Raw genomic sequence first — 23,343 nt, 5'->3', positions numbered from 1 at the left:
TGTGGATAGTGGTTGATAGATTTTCTAAGCAAGCCCACTTTGTGCCATTACCTGCATTACCATCTGCTGAAACCTTGGCCCGCTTGTTTATACAGCACATTGTTCGACTGCATGGAGTGCCTGTGAACGTGGTGTTGGACAGGGGTGTGCAATTTGTGGCCAGGTTTTGGAGAGCGTTTTGTATGAAGTTGGGGGTCACGTTGTCATTCTGTGCCTATCACCCAGAATCCAACGGACAAACTGAACGCACCAACCAGTCATTGGAGCACATTCTGAGATGCCTGGCCTCCTCCAGACAGGAAGACTGGTGTGAGGTATTACCCATGGCAGAATTTGCATTCAACTGTCGGATTTATCAGTCTACCGGAAAATCTCCCTTTCAGGTCAATTATGGGTTTGTTCCGCAGTTTGGGGAATTTTCCCGTATGGATTCGGAATGCCCTGGTGCCGAGGGGATGGTGCAACAATTAAAAACCCTCTGGAAGGAGGTGCAGGGGAACATCTCCAAAGCCCAGAAGAAGTTCGAACATTTTGCAGACAGGAGGAAGGGGGTGGTTCCTGCATTGACAGTGGGAGAAAAAGTCTGTCCACCCGTAACATCAAACTTAAAATACCCTCTATGAAGTTGGGCCCCAAATTTATTGGCCCATACAAGATTGTAGAGGTGATCAACCCGGTGGCATACAGATTACAGTTGCCCACCTCCTTCAAAATCTCTAACGTCTTCCACAGGTCCCTATTAAAACCTGTGGGGACAGTTAGAGAAGATCCCTCATCTGTGGCTCCACCAGTGTTGGTAGAGGGTCAACTGGAGTATGAGGTAGGGCGCATCGTTGATTCGCGGTGGGTGCGCCGGAGACTTCAGTACCTTATCCATTGGAAGGGATATTCTGTTGAGGATCGGTCGTGGGTTCCGGCCAGTTCGGTGCACGCTGATCGACTGGTGCGGGCTTTTCATGCCAGATACCCTGAGAAACCTGGGGGTCCAGTGGCCCCCCATTAAGAGGGGGGTACTGTCATGGTTAGGACATGGTTAATGTCTTGTTCTCACAGGGTTAACTTTTGCCGGCCTCTCTTTGGATCTGGGAGGGGTATTTATACTCACTCCAGACTACCATTCTCTGTCAGCTATACTGTTATTCTGGCTGTGTGTCTGACCGACCCCCCCTGGTGTGCGTGTACTGCATTGCTTGTTTGAGTCCCGTGTATGACCCGGCCTGTCCCCTTGCTCTGAACTCCATCTCACATTTTAGGTACCATTGTCTTCTCTGGTTCTGACCTCCCGGCTTGGCTATTGTTACTCCGCTACCGTTTGCCCCTATTGTACCGTCTATTGCCCGTTCTGGTTTTTTGATCTATTGCTACATCCTGACTATCCGCTCTGTCTAACCCTTTGGTACTGTCCTGCTATCCCGTGCATTCACCCCGGCTTGATCTGGTTTCCGCCCCTGTCTATGCCCCTTGGTAACCTGTCCCGTAGTTACCTTTTTAGGAGTTTCCCTGCAGCTCCTAGCTCTGTGGAGCTTAGGCCACGCCCCCAGCAGTCATGTTCTTCAGGTCCTGATAGTTTGAAGCTCGCATTGTCACCGCTGCTGCCCTGCTCCACAGGTATCTTTGAGCACTGTTTTTGTACTCGGGACATGTGCACTGACTCAGTGAGCGATTGTAGTGTGGTGTTCCTGACAGATGCAAGCTTTTTTTTTCTCTGAGACCCCGCTCCTCCGGGGATGAGTTCCAGAGGGTGGGGGTCGTCATTTCCCTACTTCGGGGGGCTCCACAGGCATGGGCTTTCTCTCTCTCTTCCTCTGCTCCTGAACGTATGTTTGTGAATTTGTTCTTTGAGGCCCTGGGGCACATTTATGATGAGCCTGATAGAGTGCATCTGGCAGAGGATATGTTGATGAGTGTGACACAGGGGAGGCACTCTGCTGTATGGTTCTGCTGTGAGTTCAGACGCTGGGCAGCGGAGGTCTCCTGGGATGATGCTGCCCTCCGGGGTTTGTTCTGTAGAGGCCTGTCCGAACGTTTGAAAGATGCCCTAGCCCTTCATCCTCCACCGGATTCTTTGGAGGACGCTATGATCCAGGCTGTCCGCATGGACCGTAGGCTGCGGGCAGGAGGGGTCATGCTGCAGGAGACCCCTTTATTCTCCAATCTGAGAGACTCTGCATCTAGTCCTGAGCCCATGGAGGTTGGTGCCACGTCAGTGGAGGAAAAAGAGAGGAGAGGCTGTAGAAACAACCAATTGTGCTTTTACTGTGGATCCGCTGGACATTGGAGAAGGAACTGTCCTTCTTGCCCTTCTTCAGTGAAGCCATCAGGAAAACGACTGAGTCTGGGTAACAATCAAGGAGGTTGCCCAGACTCTCAGGTACCCTTTTCCTCACTTACTAAAATTCTGCTTCCGGTGGAACTAAAACTTACAGGCGGTCCGGTTGGGACTACCGCCTTTGTTGACTGTGGTTCTTCTATTAATCTGATCGATGCCAAAGTTGTGACTTTTCATAAGATAGGGACAATCAGGTTAAAAGATCCTGTTAAAATTGTGGCAATTGATTCTTCTCCTATCACCCCGGAGGGAATTTGTTTCATGACTGATACCTTTTCGCTGAAAGTGGGTTCCACTCACGTGGAAAAATTAAGGTGTTTTGTTCTAAATAATCTGCCGGCTGGACTGGTACTGGGTATGCTTGGCTTCAACGTCACAATCCTACTATTGACTGGGTCACGGGGGAGATCATTCAGTGGGGTTGTATGGTTAACGGTCTATGTTGTAACTTGACAACTCTTGTCACCCCAGTAAAATCTGTGTCAGTGTCGTCTGTCGATCTGGAAGGTATTCCGGAGTACCTGAGAGATTTTGAAGACGTATATTCTGAAAGTGAGGCTGAGGCGCTACCACCACATAGACCCTTTGATTGTGCCATTAATATAGTCCCTGGAGCCAAGTTACCCAAGGCTCGCCTGTTCAATTTGTCCGGGCCCGAACGTCTAGCCATGAAGGAGTACATTACCGAGAGTCTCCGCAAAGGGCATATTAGGCCTTCTGCTTCTCCTGTGGCAGCGGGCTTCTTTTTTGTTAAGAAAAAAGATGGTGGTTTGCGGCCGTGCCTCGACTTTCGGGAATTAAACAAAATTACTGTGAAAAATACATACCCTCTCCCCCTAATTCCTGATCTATGTAACCAACTCACAGGGGCCAAGTGGTTCTCTAAACTGGATTTACGTGGGGCATACAACCTTATAAGAGTCCGGGAAGGGGACGAATGGAAAACAGCATTCCTGACGACTGAAGGGCTGTTCGAAAACTTGGTTATGCCCTTTGGTCTCACCAACACTCCTGCTGTTTTTCAGAATTTTATTAAGGTAATTTTCTCTGATTTAATTGGTCGTTTTGTGGTCATCTATTTGGATGACATTCTGGTGTACTCGGTGGACAGTCAATCTCACTTGCACCATTTGCGGATGGTTCTCCTGAGACTGAGGGAGAATCATTTGTATGCCAAATTGGAAAAATGCTCTGGTGTTGATTGTGTCAGGGGAGGGGTTCCGCATGGATCCTAAGAAGATCCAGGCTGTTACAGATTGGGTGCAGCCTCATGACTTGAAAGGGTTGCAGCAATTTTTAGGCTTTGCTAACTTTTATAGGAAATTTATTAAGGGCTTCTCGCAGGTGGTAAAGCCTCTAACGGACCTCACTCTCAAGGGAGCTGATGTAAAAAATTGGTCTGTAGCTGCAAAAAATTCTTACATTACATTAAAAAAGTGCTTTTCTTCAGCCCCTGTATTGGTACATCCCGACCCGTCAAGACCTTTTATCGTGGAGGTTGATGCCTCGGAAGTAGGGGTGGGGGCAGTTTTGTCTCAGGGCCCTCCTACCCTTACTAATCTGAGGCCTTGCGCCTTCTTCTCTAAAAAATTTTCCTCTGCCGAGAGAAATTACGATGTCGGCAATAGAGAGTTGTTGGCGGTAAAGTTGGCTTTTGAAGAATGGAGGATGTTATGAATGGGTCACCGAGGAGAAAAAACAACACAAGCTAAGTCTCAGAAAACCAGAGAGGTTGGTAACTATGCAGATTGCAGATCCCTGATCTTAACCACACAACTAGCAGCAGTCGTGGAGCGTACCTACGATGATCCTAGACGCCTCGTCACAACCGGAGCGCTAAATAAGCCTAAAGCAGGAAAAGAGGAAAACTAATTGCCCCAGAGCAGACCCCAAAGGAAAGACAGCCCCCCATATGTATTGACAGTGAAACAAGATGAAAACACAAACAAAGGCAGGAAAATAGGATGAGCAAACGATGGGGCCAAACTAACTAGAAAGGACAGGAAAGGAAAGACACTGTCTGCAATCTGCCAAAAACCCTACCAAAATAATGTCCAACACTTCTGACAGCAAAATTAACCCTGAAGTTACTAGACTTCTCCCACTATATCAGCACTCTGAAATATTCTGAGACAGAGCAAAAAGAGGCCAATCTAATAAGGGACAAAAAAGGCAAATTGGCAAATACAGATAAATAAGAGTGGAAATTCAGCACAGCCCCAGCCGGGGCTGGCTGACCACAAAAAAAACTGAATTGACAAGAGCAAGTATGAGCATTAGAAGCAGACTGAATCACCAGCACCAGGATAGGGCGTCGGCTGTCTTATATCCAGTCTGATACTCCAGAAATCCAATCGTTATCCTCCTCATCAGGTGGCAGATCACTACCAATTAAACCAACCTCACTACCTCCTGTCACCACCAGAGGGAGAACGGAAGGAGAACTCTCAACTGGTGGAGCAGAAAATGAGTTCACAACAGGAGGCATTTCCTGGAGGGGGCTATTCATCCCATTACAGTCATCACTGATCACAAAAATTTGGCCTATATCGAGTCCACCAAGAGATTGACCCCCCAGACAGGCTCGGTGGGCGCTTTTTTTTTCTCGATTTCAGTTTACCATCACATTCCGCCCGGGATCTAAAAAACATCAAGGCTGATGCCTTATCCCGAAGCTTTGATTCGGTGTCCCCTCCAGAACCTCCCTCCTCCATTTTTCAGCCAGGAGTAGTGGTGGCCGAAATCTCATCTGAGTTACAGAGAGAGATTTTGGAGGCCCAGGCTCGGGCTCCGGGTGGTAAACCTCTGGGTAAATTGTACCGGAACGTTTCCGTCTCGAACTTATGCAGGAATTTCACGATTCTACGTTGAGTGCTCACCCTGGGATTGCAGCTACCCGGGGGGCAATTGCGAGGGGTTTCTGGTGGCCCTCTATGGTAACAGATATTAAAAAGTTTGACTGCATGTGGGGTGTGCGCTCGTTCTAAAAGTTCTCAGGTCCGGCCGGCCGGGGAGTTGGTGCCTTTGCCAATTCCGGATAGACCATGGACACATTTGTCCATGGATTTTATCACAAATCTTCCTCCTTCCAGGGGCAATTCGGTGATATGGGTGGTGGTGGATAGGTTTTCAAAACAAGCCCACTTTGTACCTCTCCCCGCGTTACCATCTGCTGAAACCCTGGCCCGCTTATTTATGCAGCATATAATTCGGTTGCATGGAGTGCCTATGAATGTGGTGTCAGACAGAGGGGTACAGTTTGTAGCCAGGTTCTGGAGGGCTTTTTGCAAAAAGCTGGGGATTTCGTTGTCCTTCTCCTCTGCCTATCACCCAGTGTTGAATGGACAGACAGAGCGAATGAACCAATCGTTGGAGCAGATTCTGAGATGCTTGGCCGCTTCCTGGCAGGACTGGTGTGAGGTATTGCCCATGGCAGAGTTTGCATTCAACGGTTGTGTGAGTCAATCTACTGGGAAGTCTCCCTTTCAGACCAACTATGGGTTTAACTCACATTTTGGAGAGTTTCCCGCATGGATTCAGGTTGTCTTGGAGCTGAGGGTGCGACACATCGTCTTAGAATTCTTTGGAGGGAGGTTCAGAGGAATATTTCCAAGGCCCAGGAAAACTATAAGCGGTTTGCTGACAGGAGGAGGGGTTCAGGTCCAGCATTTGCAGTAGAGGAGAAGGTGTGGCTATCCACCCGCAATATCAAGCTTAAGATACCATCTATAAAGCTGGGCCCCAAGTTTATTGGCCCATACAAAGTTGTGGAGGTTGTTAACCCAGTAGCCTACCGACTGCAGCTGCCCACCTCCTTTAAAATTTCTTATGTCTTCCACAGGTCCCTGTTAAAGCCCGTGGGGACGGTGAGAGGATCCCTCATCAAATGCTCCGCCAGTGCTGGTAGAGGGGCAGCTGGAGTATGAAGTAGGGCACATTGTCCACTCCCGGTGGGTGCGCCGGAGACTCCAGTATCTGATACACTGGAAGGAGTACTCTCTGGAGGATCGGTCATGGGTTCCGGCCAGTTCGGTGCATACCAATCGTCTGGTGCGGGCTTTCCACGCCAGATACCCAGACAAGCCTGGGGGTCCAGTGGTCCCCTGTTAAGAGGGGGGTACTGTCATGGTTTGAACAGGGTTCTTGCCCTGCACTCACAGAGTTAAGTGTTCGTGGCCTCTTTCTGGATCTGGGAGGGGTATTTATACTCACTCTTTACCAGGGTTCTCTGTCAGCTATACTGTTGTTCTGGTGTGTCTGACCCCTGGTGTGCATGTATTCTGTGTTGCTTGTTTGCTTCCCGTGTATGACCCAGTCCGTTCTCTGTGGAGCTCAGGCCACGCCCCCAGCAGTAACGTGCTCCAGGTCCTGTGAGCTTGGAGCATGCATCGTCACCACTGAGACCCCGCTCCGCAGGTATCTTTGTGCACAGTCTTTGTACTCAGGACACGCGCACTGGCTCAGTGAGCAAGTGCAGTGCAGTGTTCCTGACAGCATGATTAACTATAAAGATGCACTTTAAGAGAGTATAATAATATCTTAACCTAGCAATAGTACCATTTCCCCTATGCGCATTTCGACGGCATGCCTTTCTCTAGGGGAGTCAATTGTACAAAATTGTGTAATTTATTTGGATTTACCAACACAAAGTAGCAAGTATTTGTGGAGTGTAAAGAAAATGATACATAGTTTTCTAATTCTTTACAATATATATATCTGAAAATTGTGACATGCATTTGTTTTCAGCCCTCAGTAGACTGATACCCCTAAATAAAACTCAGAGTGAACAGAAGTCACATAGTTAATAAATTGACTGTGTGTAGTTTATTCTCAGGATAACTTCAGCTGTTCTGTGATGGCCTCAGAGGTTAGATCATAATGAAGAGCAAGCAGCACACCAGACAGGTCAGGGATAAAGTTACGGAGAAGAATAAAGCAGAATTTTAAAAAAATGGCAAGATAGCTGGTGTACCATTATGTGAAGTCGAATTGTAGAGCTAACCTTTCCTTTGCTAATTCACACTAAGCAATAAAGTATATTTTCCCCAAAATGGTGGTAATAAAAAAATACAAATCAAAAACATCACATCATTAAGGGGTTAAAATAAGATATGGTATTTAACCATTTTTATGTTTTACAACAGGAATTCTGGTTTTATATGTTCTCTCTGCAATGGAGCGATACAGGATCCCATCAGTAAACCCTGTGGACACAGCTTCTGCTTGAATTGTCTTTTTAAATATCGAGCTTTAAAAGGGAACGTTGGAGGTAGTTGTCCGTCGTGCATCTACCGCAAAGAAACAAATAAGGTCAGAGCTGGTTTGGGGCAAGCAAAAACACACCTTCTTGAAATGACCACCCATCGCCAAATAACCACCTATAAAAAAGTTACATACGGTTTATTAGATAAATTTCCTTATGATTCTAATGGAACAAATATGTGACATAGTTCATCAGATTCCAAATTATTGAAGGAAACATACTGTAGATAAGAATATCTATATACATACAGTGTGTCACAGATCATGTAAGTGCATAAGCCGTAACTATTTACATTCCTTGTAGCACTTGATAAAATGACCCCATCACATAATTCAAACTGCAGCCCATCCTAGTAGCGTATTGGGACGGGCTGCAGTCTGAAGAAACATCCTCCAAAATATGAATCTCAATGACAGAGGAGCTGTATCGTCAGCACACATACCCTATGAGAAAGGTTGGGACAGGAGAAGCAATTAATGTTTTACTTGGTGAAGACTTAGACTGGAGAAAAAATTGTTTGGGCTCAGTGCGCTGACGAGAAGATTTATTTCTTCTCATGATATAGCTTCTCTGTCAGTTGAGTCATAGGATGAGCTTCATTATGAAGAAACCCAGCTCCTGAAACCTGACACGTGACTAGGATAGGCTGCTATTTCAATACAGTGACAAGTTTCATTTTATTAATCTTCACATGCAGAACACACTTCTGAGGCATAGACCGCGCTGGAAAATACATGCGCAGGCGCAGTAGCGATTATATGTTTCGCCCACAGTTGGGCAAAGCATACTGCGCAGGCGCTGGAGGCCTTTACAATGCGCAAGCGCGGAAACCAACGTTATCTGTGATATTCACAGATGACGATTACGTGCAGCAAGCCGAGGAGGGGGGGGGGAAGAAGGCGACTAAGCCACGCCCATCGGACCGGACCGCTGCGATTTGCATACATCTCCAACAAGATAAAAAAGGTATTTATGCCTCAAAGGTGCGGGGTAGGGGGGAATAAAAAATCCTGATAGAATCCCTATGGGACGCACAATTGGGTGATATCTTTACATGATATTACTAAATATGGATGACAGATTCCCTTTAAAGAAATGTATCACCTAGAGTATACTTTTTACTGTAAGGCTATGTGCACACGTAGTGGAACTCTCGCGGAAGTTACCGCGAGAATTCCGGAATTCCATTCCGCGGGAAAATTGCATTTTAAATTCCTGCGATTTTCCCGCGGAAAAACTAGCGATTTGCAAGCGTAATTAGCTTGCAGAATGCTTTTTCCAAGCGATCTGTAGCATCGCTTGGAGAACTGATTGACAGGTTGGTCACACTCATCAAACATAGTGTTTGACTAGTGTGTCCAACTTTTTACTACTGAGGTGATTATTATGGGGGACTTCAACTACCCCGAAATAGACTGGGAAACTGAAACCTGCGTATCTCAGAAAGGAAACCAAATTCTGTCAGTGACCAAGGATAATTATCTGTCACAACTTGTGCAGGGCCCAACTAGAGGGACAGCCCTTCTGGACATAATTTTAAGCAACAGGCCAGATAGAATAACAGAAGTACAAGTCGATGGGCACCTAGGGAACAGTGACCACAATATAATACAATTCCACTTGTCCTTCAGTAAGGTGCCCTGGAAGGGAGTTACAAAAACGCTGAATTTCAGGAAAGCAAAGTTTGATCAGCTTAGAGAGGACCTTCGCCGAATTGATTGGGACAATGTCCTCAAAAATAGGAGCACAGAAAATAAATGGGAAATATTTAAATCCGTTTTACACACCCACTACGAGCTAGCCATACCGTACAGAAATAAAAGGGCTAGGAACAGGAGAACACCAATGTGGCTAAATAAGGATGTAAAAAGGGCAATAAATAACAAGAACAAGGCATTTAGGAAGCTAAAACAAGAAGGCAATGAAGAAGCATTAAAAAGTTATAGAGAAAAAAATAAAATGTGTAAAAGAACAAATACATTTAGCAAAAGAGGAAACTGAGAGACTCATTGCTAAGGAAAGTAAAACAAACCCCAAACTATTCTTTAATTATATAAACAGTAAAATGATTAAAATTGATGGTGTCGGCCCTTTAAAGAACAATGAGGGTGAAATCATAGAGAGCGATGTCGGAAAAGCAAATGTTTTAAATACTTTTTTCTCAACAGTGTTCACACAGGAAAAGGATTTGCCAGGGGAAATGCAGAGTGATAATGTAAACTCCCCATTAAGTGTTACCTGCCTAACCCAGGAAGAAGTGCAGAACCGCCTTAGTAAGATTAAAATTGACAAATCACCAGGCCCTGATGGCATTCACCCTCGGGTATTAAGGGAGTTAAGTAATGTGATAGACAGGCCTCTATTACTTATATTTAAAGACTCTATAGAAACAGGGTCTGTTCCGTTTGATTGGCGGCAAGCAAATGTGGTACCAATATTCAAAAAGGGGTGTAAAAGGGAACCTGGAAACTATAGGCCGGTAAGCTTAATATCTGTTGTGGGTAAAATTTTTGAAGGGTTTCAATGTTAATAAATGTTTAACTCCATATCAACATGGATTTATGAAGGATCGCTCCTGTCAAACTAACCTGATCAGCTTCTATGAGGATGTAAGCTCTCAAATGGACCAAGGAGAATCATTGGATGTCATTTATCTAGACTTCTCTACAGCATTTGACACTGTCCCACATAAAAGATTGGTAAGTAAGATGAGAAAGCTTGGGCTAGGGGAAAATGTGTGTAGATGGGTAGGTAGCTGGCTTAGTGATAGAAAACAAAGAGTTGTTGTTAATGGTGCATACTCTGATTGGGCCAGGGTTACTAGTGGGGTACCACAGGGTTCTGTATTGGGCCCCCTACTATTTAATATATTTATTAATGATCTAGTGGATGGCTTACACAGTAAAATATCAGTATTTGCAGATGATACAAAACTATGTAAGGTAGTTAACACAAAGGAGGACAGTTTGCAACTACAGACAGATTTGAGTAAATTGGAGAATTGGGTTGAAAAATGGCAAATGAGGTTTAACACAGATAAGTGTAAGGTTATGCACATGGGAAGGAGAAACAGATGCTACAATTACTTACTAAATGGGAAACTGCTGGGGAAATCAGACATGGAAAAAGACTTAGGCATCTTGGTCAATAAGAAGCTAAATTGGAGTGCCCAGTGTCAGGCAGCTGCCACCAAAGCAAATAGGGTCATGGGATGAGAAATATCGGATCGGATTGGATCGGACCGATACCTAAAAAGTATCGGGTATCGCCGATTCCGATACCGGAAGTCCCATTCAAGTCAATGGGACAGAAATATCGGAATTAAAAAAAACCCTTTCTTTACTTGCACATCCAGTTCGGGAGGGGGGAAGAGTGTGGGCGGTGCGTGGGCGGACACTGTGTGTGTCTGTGTGTGCAGGCGGGGTCTGTGCGGGCCTGCCGGGGGTCTGTACGGGCCTGCCGGGGGCCTGTGCCTGCTGCCGGGGGTCTGTACGGGCCTGCCGGGGGCCTATGCCAGCTGCCGGGGGCCTGTGCTGGCTGCCGGGGTCCTGTGCCGGCTGCTGGGGGTTTGTGCCGGCTGCCGGGGGGCTGTACGGGCCAGCCGGGGGCCTGTGCCGGCTGCCGGGGGTTTGTACGGGCCTGCCGGGGGCCTGTGCCGCCTGCCGGAGGTCTATACGGGCCTGCCGGGGGCCTGTGCCGCCTGCCGGGGGTCTGTACGGGCCTGCCGGGGGCTTGTGCCGCCTGCCGGTGGCCTGTGCCGGCTGCCGGAGGTCTGTATGGGCCTGCCGGTGGTTTGTGCCGACGGCCGGGGGTCTGTGCGGGCCTGCCGGGGGTCTTGTGTGTGTGCAGGCATCGTCCGATGGGACTACAAGTCCCATCGGGCTATGTCTGCTACAATGACAGTGATTGACACATTAGCCAATGATGGGACAGTAGTAGTATATGTAGTATATATGAAGTATGTAGTATGTATGTTGTATGAATGTTGTATATATGTAGTATGTATTTATGTATGTTGTATGAATGTAGTATATATGAAGTATGTATGTATGTAGTATGTATGGTTTTTTTTTTGTTTTTTTTTTACATTCAACACAGCCGGATGATGGGACTACTACTGTCCCATCATTGGCTAATGTGTCAATCACTGTCATTGTAGCAGGCATAGCCCGATGGGACTTGTAGTCCCATCGGACGTTGCCTGCACACACACAAGACCCCCGGCAGGCCCGCACAGGCAGCCGACACAGGCCCCCGGCAGGCCCGTACAGGCCCACACAGGCAGCCGGCACAGGCCCCCGGCAGGCCCATACAGACCCCCGGCAGCCGGCACAGGCCCCCGGCAGGCGGCACAGGCCCCCGGCAGGCCCGTACAGACCCCCGGCAGGCCCGTACAGACCCCTGGCAGGTGGCACAGGCCCCCGGCAGTCGGCACAGACCGCGCATCATGATGCGCACAAACCGCGCATCATGATGACATTTCAGCAGCCAATCACAGCCACAACAGTGGCTCATTGCATTATGGGGACTTCCGTTTCCAGTATCCGATATTGAAAAAATATCGGTACTCTGTATCGGAATTCCAATACAGCGAATATCGGCCGATACCCGATATTTGCAGTATCGGAATGCGCAACACTACTTATGGGGCATAATCTATGGAACATCTTATGGGGCCATAACCTTTATGGAGCAGCATATGTGGCATATTATTCTATGGAGCATCTTATAGGGCCATTATTAACCTTTGTGCAGCATTATATGGGGCGTATTTTGTATGAAGCATCTTATGGGGCCATCATGAACTGTATGGAGCATTATATGGGGCTCCTGATTCAATATGGATATTCAAAAACATTTAACCTACTGATGTCTCAATTAATTTTACTTTTATTAGTATCTATTTTTATTTTTGAAATTTACCAGTAGCTGCTGCATTTTCCACCCTAGGCATACGCGAGTCAATAAGTTTTCCCAGGTTTTTTGTGGCAAAATTAGGGGGGTCGGCTTCTACTCGGGTCGGTTTATACCCGAGTATATATGGTATTTCAAGTGTATATTTCTGTTAATGTTGATGATTATGGCTTACAGCCAATGAAAACCCAAAAGAAACTATCTCAGTAAATTAGAATACTTTATAACACTAGCTTGAAAATTATTTTAAAATCCGAAATGTTGGCCTACTGAAATGTATGTTCAGTAAATGCACTTGTGGCGCCCCTGAGGCTCAGTCGCCACAGCGGTACTGCACTTTCTCCTAAGGTGTGGTGCCCCACCACCCAGGTAAGGTGGGAACTCCTGACCACACTCCAACACCTGCATCCCACACAACAGGGTAGTTCAGCACAACCACATAGCGGCTCCATGCTCAGAGGGTAGCAGAGCACCTTTGGTGGTTCCCTGCTTGGAACACTGGACGTGCTGGGAGGTGGGTGGAGTTAGATATATAAAAGAGTGGGAAAGTGTAGGATTACAGGTCAGTCAGGGAGAGGACAGTCAGTCAGGAGAGTCTGAGGACGGGTCAGAGAGGAAGGAGATCCCTGGAAGAGGGATGGAGGAAGGAGTGCTGCAGCTGCCTCAGTGATCTGAGCCAGCTGGCACAGGGAAAGGAAAGAAGGAGAAAGACGTAGAACTGTAACTTAAGCTTCCATAAGAGAGAGAAAGACAAGTACGGAACGAAGGAGAGAAGGGAACAGAGAGGACGTGGGTTGGAGAGAGAACCCTGTCTAAAGGTTCCAGCGCAAGGCCGGGGCCCGGTCCCCGAGGTTGTATGGACACTTATGGTTCTGCAGCAGACACCGGTGGAGTAGTTGGCTGTTAATGCACTAGTCCCATCTAAGACTTGGGGCACAACAGCAACACGGATAGAGAGCCGGGAGTAAGGTGTCCCCGAAGCAGGCTACAGCTGTCTGCCATGCAAGTAAGGTTCTTAGGAACATCTGTCAGGAGGCATTCCAGGGTAACTAAGTACTGGAGTGCTTCACACCACAAGGTGCTATAGAGGAGACGTTCAGGAAGGCACATGTTGGCGGAATGTTGGAAGGGAGCATTCCATCTTGCCTGGAGGTTGATTGAGTCTCTGCCCCGGAGGACACGGTACGGAGGCAGGCACCTGTGTGCACTACAAACTGTGAGTAAAGCTTTGGAACTACAGGCCTTGGTGTCCTCTGCTTATTCTCGCGCCAACACAACCAGCACTGCTACATCTGCATCTGAGTACCAGTTTCTACATCGCTTGTGCCACTCCTCTAACATTGCATCTACACTGCCCTGGGGCTACAGCTCCTCCTGTGGGGAGCTATACCATCTTTGCTGCACCATGTCATCAGTCCCAGTGGATCTGCATGCAGCGTTGGCTTAACATCTCATTTGCCAAACACCACAGGTGGCATCACGAACTCTTCACCTAATCCATTACATTAAACAACCATTGATTTGGGGGCGCCCAGGGCCACGGACCGGGTCACCGCTGCCGCGACACATCCCCCTGACACCGGCCCGGTACCGAGTACCCCACAGCCCTGGGAGGGCGACCCACACTCAATACTTGGTTGGGGCTCCTTTTGCATCAATTACTACATCAATGCGGCGTGGCATGGAGGCGATCAGCTGGTGGCACTGCTGAGGTGTTATGGAAGACCAGGTTGCTTTGATAGCAGCCTTCAGCTCGTCTGCATTGTTGGGTCTGGTGTCTCTCATCTTCCTCTTGACAATATCCCATAGATTCTCTGTGGGGTTAAGGTCAGGCGAGTTTGCTGGCCAATCAAGCACAGCGATACTGTTGTTTGTAAACCAGGTATTGGTACTTTTGGCAGTGTGGACAGGTGCCAAGTCCTGCTGGAGAATGAAATTTCCATCTCCAAAAAGTTTGTCGGCAGAGGGAAGCATGAAGTGCTCTAAAATGTCCTGGTAGATGGCTGCGCTGACTTTGGTCTTGATAAAACACAGTGGATCTACACCAGCAGAGGACATGGCTCCCCAAACCATCACTGATTGTGGACTCTTTACACTAGACCTCAAGCAGCTTGGATTGTGGCCTCTCCACTCTTCCTCCAGACTCTGGGACCTTGCTTTCCAAATGAAATGCAAAATTTACTTTCATCTGAAAACAACACCCTGGACCACTGAGCAACAGTCCAGCTCTTTTTCTCCTTGGCCCAGGTAAGACGCTTCTGGTGTTGTCTATTGGTCATGAGTGGCTGACACAAGGAATGTGACACTTGTAGCCCATGTCCTGTATATGTCTGTGAGTGGTGGCTCTTGAAGCAATTACTCCAGCAGCAGTCCACTCCTTATGAATCGCCCCCAAATTTTTGAATGGCCTTTTCTTAACAATCCTTTCAAGGCTGCGGTTATCCCGGTTGCTTGTGCACCTTTTTCTACCACACTTTTTCCTTCCACTCAACTTACCATTAATATGCTTGGATACAGCACTCTGTGAACAGCCACCTTCAGCAATGACCTTTTTTTTGTGGCTTACCCTTCTTATGGAGTGTGTCAATGACTGCCTTCTGGACATCTGTCAAGTCAGCAGTCTTCCCCATGATTGTGGAGCCTACTGAAACAGACTAAGGGACCTTTTTAAACGCTTAGGAAGCCTTTGCAGGTGTTATTTGTTAATTATTCTAATTTGCTGAGATAATGACTTTTTGGTTTTCATTGGCTGTAAGCCATAATCATCAGCATTAACAGAAATAAACACGTGAAATAGATCACTCTGTGTGTAATGACTGTATATAATATGAGTTTCACTTTTTGTATTGAAGAACTGAAATAAACCAACTTTTTTGCTGATATGTATATATATTTTATCTATTCTATTTTGTTGGGTCCAGCTGTGATATTACTGTAAGTGGGAGATTAATTGCAGTTTTTGAAAGGACATGGGTGTATAAAAATCAGACAGCACTCAAATGGTCCAAGTGCCGTGCAATTTTTTTTCTTTTTTTTTAAATCACACCCATTGACTTCAATTGGAGATTTGCATCCACTCGCAGCATTCTGTGATTTTTTATCAGTCTGATTGCAATCCGATATGAGCTGATAACAAAATTGCAGATGAGAACTGAATAAAATTGGTCCGAATGCAATCTGATTCTTAATCAGATTGCATTTGTCCAATTTAATCGCAAGTGGAAGCGAGCCCTTAAAAAAAATGAAAAATTGTTCTAGGTTTAGTTCCAAGGGTCCCGTCACACACAGCGATCTCGATAGCGAGATCACTGATTTTGTGACACATCAGCGATCTCGCCAGCGAGATCGCTGTGTGTGACGGGGATCAGCGACCGGCCCCCCTACCGGTTATCGCTGATCATGCTCGAGCGGCCTGGGCCGTTTTTCGATCGCTGGTCTCCCGCTGCCCAGCGCGCATCGCTGCATGTGGCAGCGAGAGACCAGCGATCAGCGACGCTGGACGCTGGTTTCTAATGCAATCTAATGTGTACGCCGGTTTCCAAGGTAAACAGCGGGTTTCCAGGAGTCACGCGGCTCCTGAATACCCGACGTTTACATTAGAAACCAGCGTCGCTGGTCCTGATTGCTGGGGCTGTCTAACGATGTCCCAGCGATTCCATCATGTCGGATCGCTGGGACATCGTTTAGTGTAACGGGGGCTTAAGTTCTACAAATAACAATCAGTTGAATAAAGTGGTTGTCATCCATGAAATTGTTATATTATTTATCCCAATTTGATTATATAAAGTGAAAGTTATGAAAACTTACTCCTTATTTCTGCAGCCCCTGCAGTCCCTACAGCCCCTGCAGCCCATGCCCCTGCAGCTAATAAGTGTCGATGAAAATGGTCTTCTAAATCTGAATGAGGCTGTCCTGAGAAGGTGTTTCCTTAGAGGGGGAATTGAAGAATACCCTGTTTTCCTGATAAGTGTGATTGGAGAGGGGCGTACAGGAAAATCATTTCTAATGAATTACATTATGAAAGCTCTTCATATCCAGGTGAGTGGACATTAAGTTTTCAAGTTGGTTGAGGAGATCACAGTTATACATGTGCCCAGGGGCCTGACGGGTTTGAAGGCCTCTCAGCCACATAAGATGTCAGTATTATAAATGATACACAATACAATGATTACCTGTTACAGTATGTGTATTAAGGCTAAATACAGATTTGTATGAATACCTCCCAACCTTCCTTGATCCAGCTGGATATCCCTGGATTTGGGATGCTGTCCCAGGAGATCAGGAAAATGTCCTGGTTTCAATTCGGACACCGATAACAGTTGAACACAATGGTGGAGCAGGAGCCATCATCTTCTAGCTCCACCATCCAGCCTGTGGGTGATCTCTGCACTTCTGAGGCTTGATTCAGAAGGCACGAAAAGTCGAGTGCTCATCCAAGCCTCACACAGTATAGAGCAGCACAGGTCTGGAGGACTGGAGCTAGGCGAGTATTTTTCTAGTTGGCATGGCAACACAAGACCCACTTAAATTAAATAAATACACAACAACTTTAATTTATGGAATATAATGGCCTTGGCATTTTATTTTGGGTTACTTTAATAAATTAATCACTCATTTAATAATAAATAAAAAAACATCAACTGAATCAAATATGACCAAGACATCCAATCCACCCGGTAAAACCGGGCGATTTTCCCAAACGCCATGCCTTACAAAGGCATGCCCCTCCCCCCCAAAACACCAGAGCCATTTTTCAATAATGGCTTGGAGATCCAAGTTAAAGATATCCAAGTCAACTTCTGACAAATGTACCAAATCTCTCCTATACATCCCAGGAACAATATCTTCAAGATCAACGAGCCTGAAAGAGAAACCATCAATTAATAACATGAATTTTTCCAAATTCCTATTAACTCTTTTCTGAATTTTTTCGAGAAACAGCAAATTAGGTCTTGACCAAAGAAGCCTCGGAATAATTTCAGAAAAAAACAAAACTCGATCTAAAAAACTCAGTTTTTAAAGTAGAAATATCCCTTTTCATAAATGCTATAAGATCGAGAGTACCAACTTTTCCAATATCATTGCCACCTTAATGGAAAATTATTAAATCAGGGTTAGGCCATTTTTCTGTTAGTTTACGCATGTTGGGAATTAAATTTTTTCCATATCATGCCCCGCCTAGAATGCCAAAAAATGTTAACAGAGGAAGTAGAAAAAAGATTCTCTGTGTAGGACCTCACTCTTCTCTTCTCAGCCCACAAAACATAGGAATATCCGATGATCCATACCGTAGCGGGACCTATGAAATGAAAATAAATAACTGGACTCCCATCGACCAATCCTTTTGATATCGTTATCCACTAATCGTGGCACCAGTTAGATTATACTCACCCGGAGGTCCGGTCTGGTACAATGGGTGTTGCTATCCGGTTCAGTGCCTCCCATCTTCTAGCGATGACGTCCTTCTCCTTCTGCCGCAGCTCCTGCCTCTCTGACCTGTGCCGGCGCCTGCGCACTGCAGTACTCTGCTCTGCCCTCAACAGGGCAGATATAGTACGCCTGCACAGGAGCCGCGGCAGTAGTAAGGAGGACGTCATCGCTAGAAGATGGGAGGACCGTGACACAAATCGGACTGGACCCCCGGGTGAGTATAATCTAACTCTTTTTTTCTTATCTTTCAGGTTACATCGGGGGCTTATCTACAGCATTACTGAATGCTGTAGATAAGCCCTTGATGGTGGTGGCCGCATCTCATATCGGAAAAATGAGATGACAGATTCCCTTTAACAACACTGTTTTTCTTTCTATCGTCAGCATCATCTTTTCTATCATATCTACTCGGCTGCTCCCTGGCAGACTGTAAAAGAGAAATAAATCAACATATTCCCTGTTCCAGATCAGCTCCTTCACAGAAGAGCTTAAATGAAATCCCAGCAGGGATAATTCGCAATTTATTGACTCTTTTTTAGATGAGTTTCTGGCAACCCGGGCTACAACAAAGCCGCTGTTGCCAGAATTAACAGTTAAATTAGAAGACCTGGGCAATCAGGAAGATTCAACATTGCCCAAATATTCATTAAAAACATCCTTAATCAAAGTCTTTAAATTCAAATGTGTGACAGACAGGGGCACAGCTAAAATCTCACCACATTGCTGCAGCAGCTGCTCCTGGTTTTTGGTGCTGCCAGCGCTCAACCCCAGAATAATGGGTGAGCGCGGCTGCACTAGTGACCTCTCCCGACGCCTGCGCACTGCAGTATTCTGCTGTGCCCTCAATAGAGCAGAGCAGTGCGCCTGAACCGGAGCCATGACAGGAAGGGAAGAAGAGGACAGCATCGTATGAAGATGGGAGGAGCCGGACCGGACCGTTACACCTGTGGCGGCCTTAGAGGCTTCAGTCGCCACAGAGGTACTGCACCTTCTCCTAAGGTGTAGTGCCCCACCATCCAGGTAAGGTGGGAACTCCTGACCATGCTCCACACCTGCATTCCACACACAGGATAGTTCAGTGGGACCACCTAACAGCTTCAAGCTGGGGGTTAGCAGAGCACCCCTCGTGGAACCCTGCTTCGTAACACGAGATGTGCTGGGAGGCGGGTGGAGTGAGATGATACAAAAGAGTGGGAAGAGTGAGAGTTAGTGGTTAGAGGAGAGAGAAGAGAGAAGATGGATGTCTGAGGGACGTGCTGCAGCAGGTCCCAGTGATCTGGGCTGCTGGCACGAGAAAGACCAGAGAAAGAGACTGATAAGATTGATAACCTAACCTTCCATAAGAGACAGAGAACAGATCGGAACGAAGGAGAATAGAAGGACGGTGGGAAGCTGGTTGAAGAAAGATAGAGAACCCTTGCAGTCCAGAGAGCGCAAAGGCCGGGGCCCGGTCCCCGAGGTTGATTGGATCTTTATGTCCAGCAACAGACACCGGAGGAGGAGTGAGCCGCTAACGCCTTGCTCCCATCATAGACTTGGGACACAACAGCAACTGAATAGAGAGCCGGGATGCAGAGTGGAGTCCCCGAAGCAGGCTACAGCTGTCATACAAGTAAAGACTAGGAACACCTAGAGAGAGGGATTCCAGGGTAACTAAGTACTGGAGTGCTTCGCACCTAAAGGCGCATTGGAGGAGTCGTTCAGTGAAGGTATATATTGGCGGAGTGTGGAAGGGAGAACCCTATCTGGCCTGAAGGTTGGCTGGAGCCCTGACCTGGAGAACACAGTACGGAGGCAGGCGTGTGTGAACTGCAAACAGTGAGTAAAGATTTGGAACCGCATACTCGGGTGTCCTCCAGTTGTTCCCGCACCACTACACCTGGGTACCAGCCTCCATACCATTCTGCGCCTCTCCTCAACCATTGCACCTACACTGCCCTGGGACTACAGCTCCACCTGTGGGGAGCTATACCATCTCTGCTGCACCACACCATCAGTCCCAGCGGATCTGCATGCAGCGTTGGCTCAACATCTTACTTGCCAAACACCACGGGTGGCGTCACAAACTATTCTAATAAACTTTAACACCATTAACATCACCACCATTGATATTGGGCGCCCAGGGCCATGGACCGGGTCACTGCTGCTGTGACACATTCCCACCTTGACACTGGCCCGGTACCGAGTACCCCACTGCCCTGGGTGTGCAAGGGCGACCCAATTTTTGGCGTCACGAACAGGATGACGAGACCCGATGCCATCGTGTTCTGTGTGCCTTGGATTTACAACTTTTGAAAATGTGCAGAAGACCAAATTTAATAGACTGTAAAATGGACATTAGAAATGGCCGCTGGCACGGAGAAGAAGGGCGTGAAGAGATGGGAGGTCCTAAGAAAAGACCGCGAAGAGTCTTGGGCCTTCCCTGCCTGAATTACTATGTGACAGATGCATGGCGAACCCCCTGAGGGGTTCGTATACTGGCTTGGTATGGAGGCGCTGGAAGAAGACGCCGCCCCCGGAAGGAGGGGCAGAGGAAGCCAGTGGCGAGCAGAGGGGCGGAGCAAGAGGAAGAACGCCATGATGAAAGCAGATGAGAAGACAGAAGAACAGGGAGGGGAGAAGTCACTCGCCCCTAGGCCGCCTACGCGGAGGCTGCGACCGCTGATTCGTCCTCAGCTGCGTCCGCCACCGACTCACAACAGATATCATTGGGTGAGCCCCGTCCGGAGGAGATACATGAGGGCTCTGGAACAGAATGGAGGACCGGGACCGCGTCTCCGCCTGGACCGGGTGCGGTGGCACCGGCCTCCGCCGTCAACCCCAGCTGAGACCGGCCTGGTCCCGGCATGGATCCAACTACGGACTAATCCACCGGTCACTCCGGGAGTTGCGGCTGCTGCCATCTACCACCAGGAACCGGAGCCGGAACCGCGGCTGGAAACGCCAGGTATGATCGCTACTCCCGGTCTGACCCTGGTTTTGGGAGAGGAACCCACAGATAGGAACGGGCCCACTGACCTTCGCCGACGATCCCCGGCTGCAGTGCCTATGGGGGGAGATGATCAAGTTGTTCCTGGCTGGCGGCCTCGGGCTGCGGCACCATCTCCTGAACTTCCTATGGAACTGGAGGGACCCATATCCCCGCAGACAGTGGAAATCTCCATGGCCCTTTCCCTGGGCCCCACCAGTTCCTATCCCTCGCTATGGGAGATTGAGTATATGCGGCTAGCCAGTAGTCAACGGGACGAAGATACCACTTCTGAGAACAGTTCCAATTCAGCTTCCAGAACCCCAGGAGGGGATCAGCACTAAGAATTACACTTTACAATTTACTAAATCTTGTTACCCAGGAGGGTTTGTTTGCACCAGTTGTGCCTTTGCCTTTTTGTTCATCATGTTGCCCAGTTTTTGATTGGCAGCCTTGTGTTGAAATGGAACTGGTGAGATCATAGACACTGATTGATCCAAAAACTTTTATTGTAAATAGTTGCATCTCTTTAGGTGCCCTTTCTTGGTTTTACATATAAAGACACTTTGCGAAGATAATGTTTTTGCATGGACACTTTTCGAAGAATGATGTCTACCTTAAGGGACACTGCAAGAAAGCCCAGCTGGGAGCAGTGTTCAGCACTTTGCAAGAATTTTGAATGTTTTATGATAACGTATTTGATAATGTTGTGTCTTGTGAAAAGTAAATGTCTTTTATAGAATATTTGATACAGGGAATTAGAAAAGTTTTGAGATAGAATGTGAGAATTGAATAAAGGCTGAAGAATTGAAAGTGACAGGTGACAGGCCTAGTACAGATGGTCAGTGTCTTGCGTCCAGTAGAAAGAGAGAGAAAGAATAATTGCACTTTGAACTAGGAATTGCACTTAAGTAAATTTTTGATACTAAGATAGGAAGTTAGCCTGTTTGTAACGTTTAAGAAATGTGCCTCCTACATTAGGAAGATTAGATAAGTATTGTTAAACAGCATGTAAAATTTTTGCGTGTTCCTGTATTGTACTTTTGTTGTCTTACAGCCCGCGGACGTGCTGTGTTTAACGGGGGGGTATTTGGCGTCCCTGAGGCTTCAGTCGCCACAGAGGTACTGCACCTTCTCCTAAGGTTGAAAAAAAGTTCAAAACTAGCATGTTAGTCAGAAGTGGCCAGGAACCAGTTAGAGTAAACATAGTAGTTCCCCCACCAAATAATAAGGACAAACCATCAAACGTGGAGTACTCACAGACATATGTAAATAAAAAAAGGAAATTGAGTAACCATAAACCACAACAAGAAAATATGAAAAAAATAATAAGAACAATCTTTATTTAATCACATTAAAAGAAATATCAAACGCCGCTTATATATCATGGATAGATGTTGTTAGACAGACACTTCCCCTTGAGAAAGGCGTGGCGAAACGCCCGTCGGGGTCGAGCGGGTCGTCCCCCTACCTACACAGCAATAGTATGGGTGAGTGACTATGGCAGCCGGGTACTGGGCTTGATTTTGGTATTTACCGATTAATCCCCCTTTCATGGTAGTACATGCTGCTGCTCTCTTAGGTATTTGTTACCGATGTTATATAATTTTTTGGGGGCCATTTCTCGCCAGTCATTGACTGTTGCGTTTATTTAGCAACTTATATGTGCTATGACCTCAATTATGTATGTGGTCTTTATGGCTTATTGTCACTCTGACCGTAGGTATGGGTGATTACCCTCGTTGTTATCAGGAATGTCTTTTTCTTTATTCACCTCTTATGTAATTATGAATGTTTGATATTTCTTTTAATGTAATTAAATAAAGATTGTTCTTATTATTTTTTTCATATTTTCTTGTTGTGGTTTATGGTTACTCAATTTCCTTTTTTTATTTACCTTCTCCTAAGGTGTAGTGCCCCACCATCCAGGTAAGGTGGGAACTCCTGACCACGCTCCACACCTGCATTCCACACACAGGATAGTTCAGTGGGGCCACCTAACAGCTTCAGGCTGGGGATTAGCAGAGCATCCCTCGTGGAACCCTGCTTTGTAACATGAGATGTGCTGGGAGGCGGGTGGAGTGAGATGATATAAAAGAGTGGGAAGAGTGAGAGTTAGTTAGTGGTTAAAGGAGAGAGAAGAGAGAAGATGGGTGTCTGAATGACGTGCTGCAGCAGGTCCCAGTGTTCTGGGCTGCTGGCAAGAGAGACCAGAGAAAAAGACTGATAAGATTGATAACCTAACCTTCCATAAGAGAGAGAGAGAGAACAGATCGGAACGAAGGAGAATAGAAGGACGGTGGGAAGCTGGTTGAAGAAAGATAGAGAACCCTTCCAGTCCAGAGAACGCAAAGGCCGGGGCCCGGTCCCCGAGGTTGATTGGATCTTTATGTCCGGCAACAGACACCGGAGGAGTAGTGAGCCGCTAACGCCTTGCTC

The 23,343-nt window shown here is 47.0% G+C and overlaps 1 protein-coding gene across 6 annotated transcripts in view; it reads left to right on the top strand.

The window, feature by feature from the left end:
• Positions 1–23,343, top strand: part of LOC141100392 (RING finger protein 112-like) — a 235,905-nt gene that overhangs the window by 41,357 nt on the left and 171,205 nt on the right. The window contains exons 1-5 of one of the 6 annotated variants that reach the window (XM_073588855.1): positions 3,252–3,366; positions 7,474–7,639; positions 8,448–8,558; positions 10,160–10,291; positions 16,329–16,544. In XM_073588855.1, the coding sequence (XP_073444956.1) occupies positions 8,448–8,558; positions 10,160–10,291; positions 16,329–16,544 (459 nt within the window). In that variant the 5' untranslated portion in view covers positions 3,252–3,366; positions 7,474–7,639. Of the gene's footprint in view, positions 1–3,251; positions 3,367–7,473; positions 7,640–8,447; positions 8,559–10,159; positions 10,292–16,328; positions 16,545–23,343 lie in introns of those variants that run through there. The other 5 variants (XM_073588852.1, XM_073588853.1, XM_073588854.1 and 2 more) reach the window with 5 other exon arrangements.

The sequence above is a fragment of the Dendrobates tinctorius genome, unplaced genomic scaffold (assembly GCF_039654945.1).
Source record: "Dendrobates tinctorius isolate UK_male_01 unplaced genomic scaffold, ASM3965494v1 ptg000104l, whole genome shotgun sequence".
NCBI classification, from domain to species: Eukaryota; Metazoa; Chordata; class Amphibia; order Anura; family Dendrobatidae; genus Dendrobates; species Dendrobates tinctorius.
Note: the sequence above shows the minus strand (reverse complement) of the source record. Positions and strands in the feature narration are given on the sequence as shown.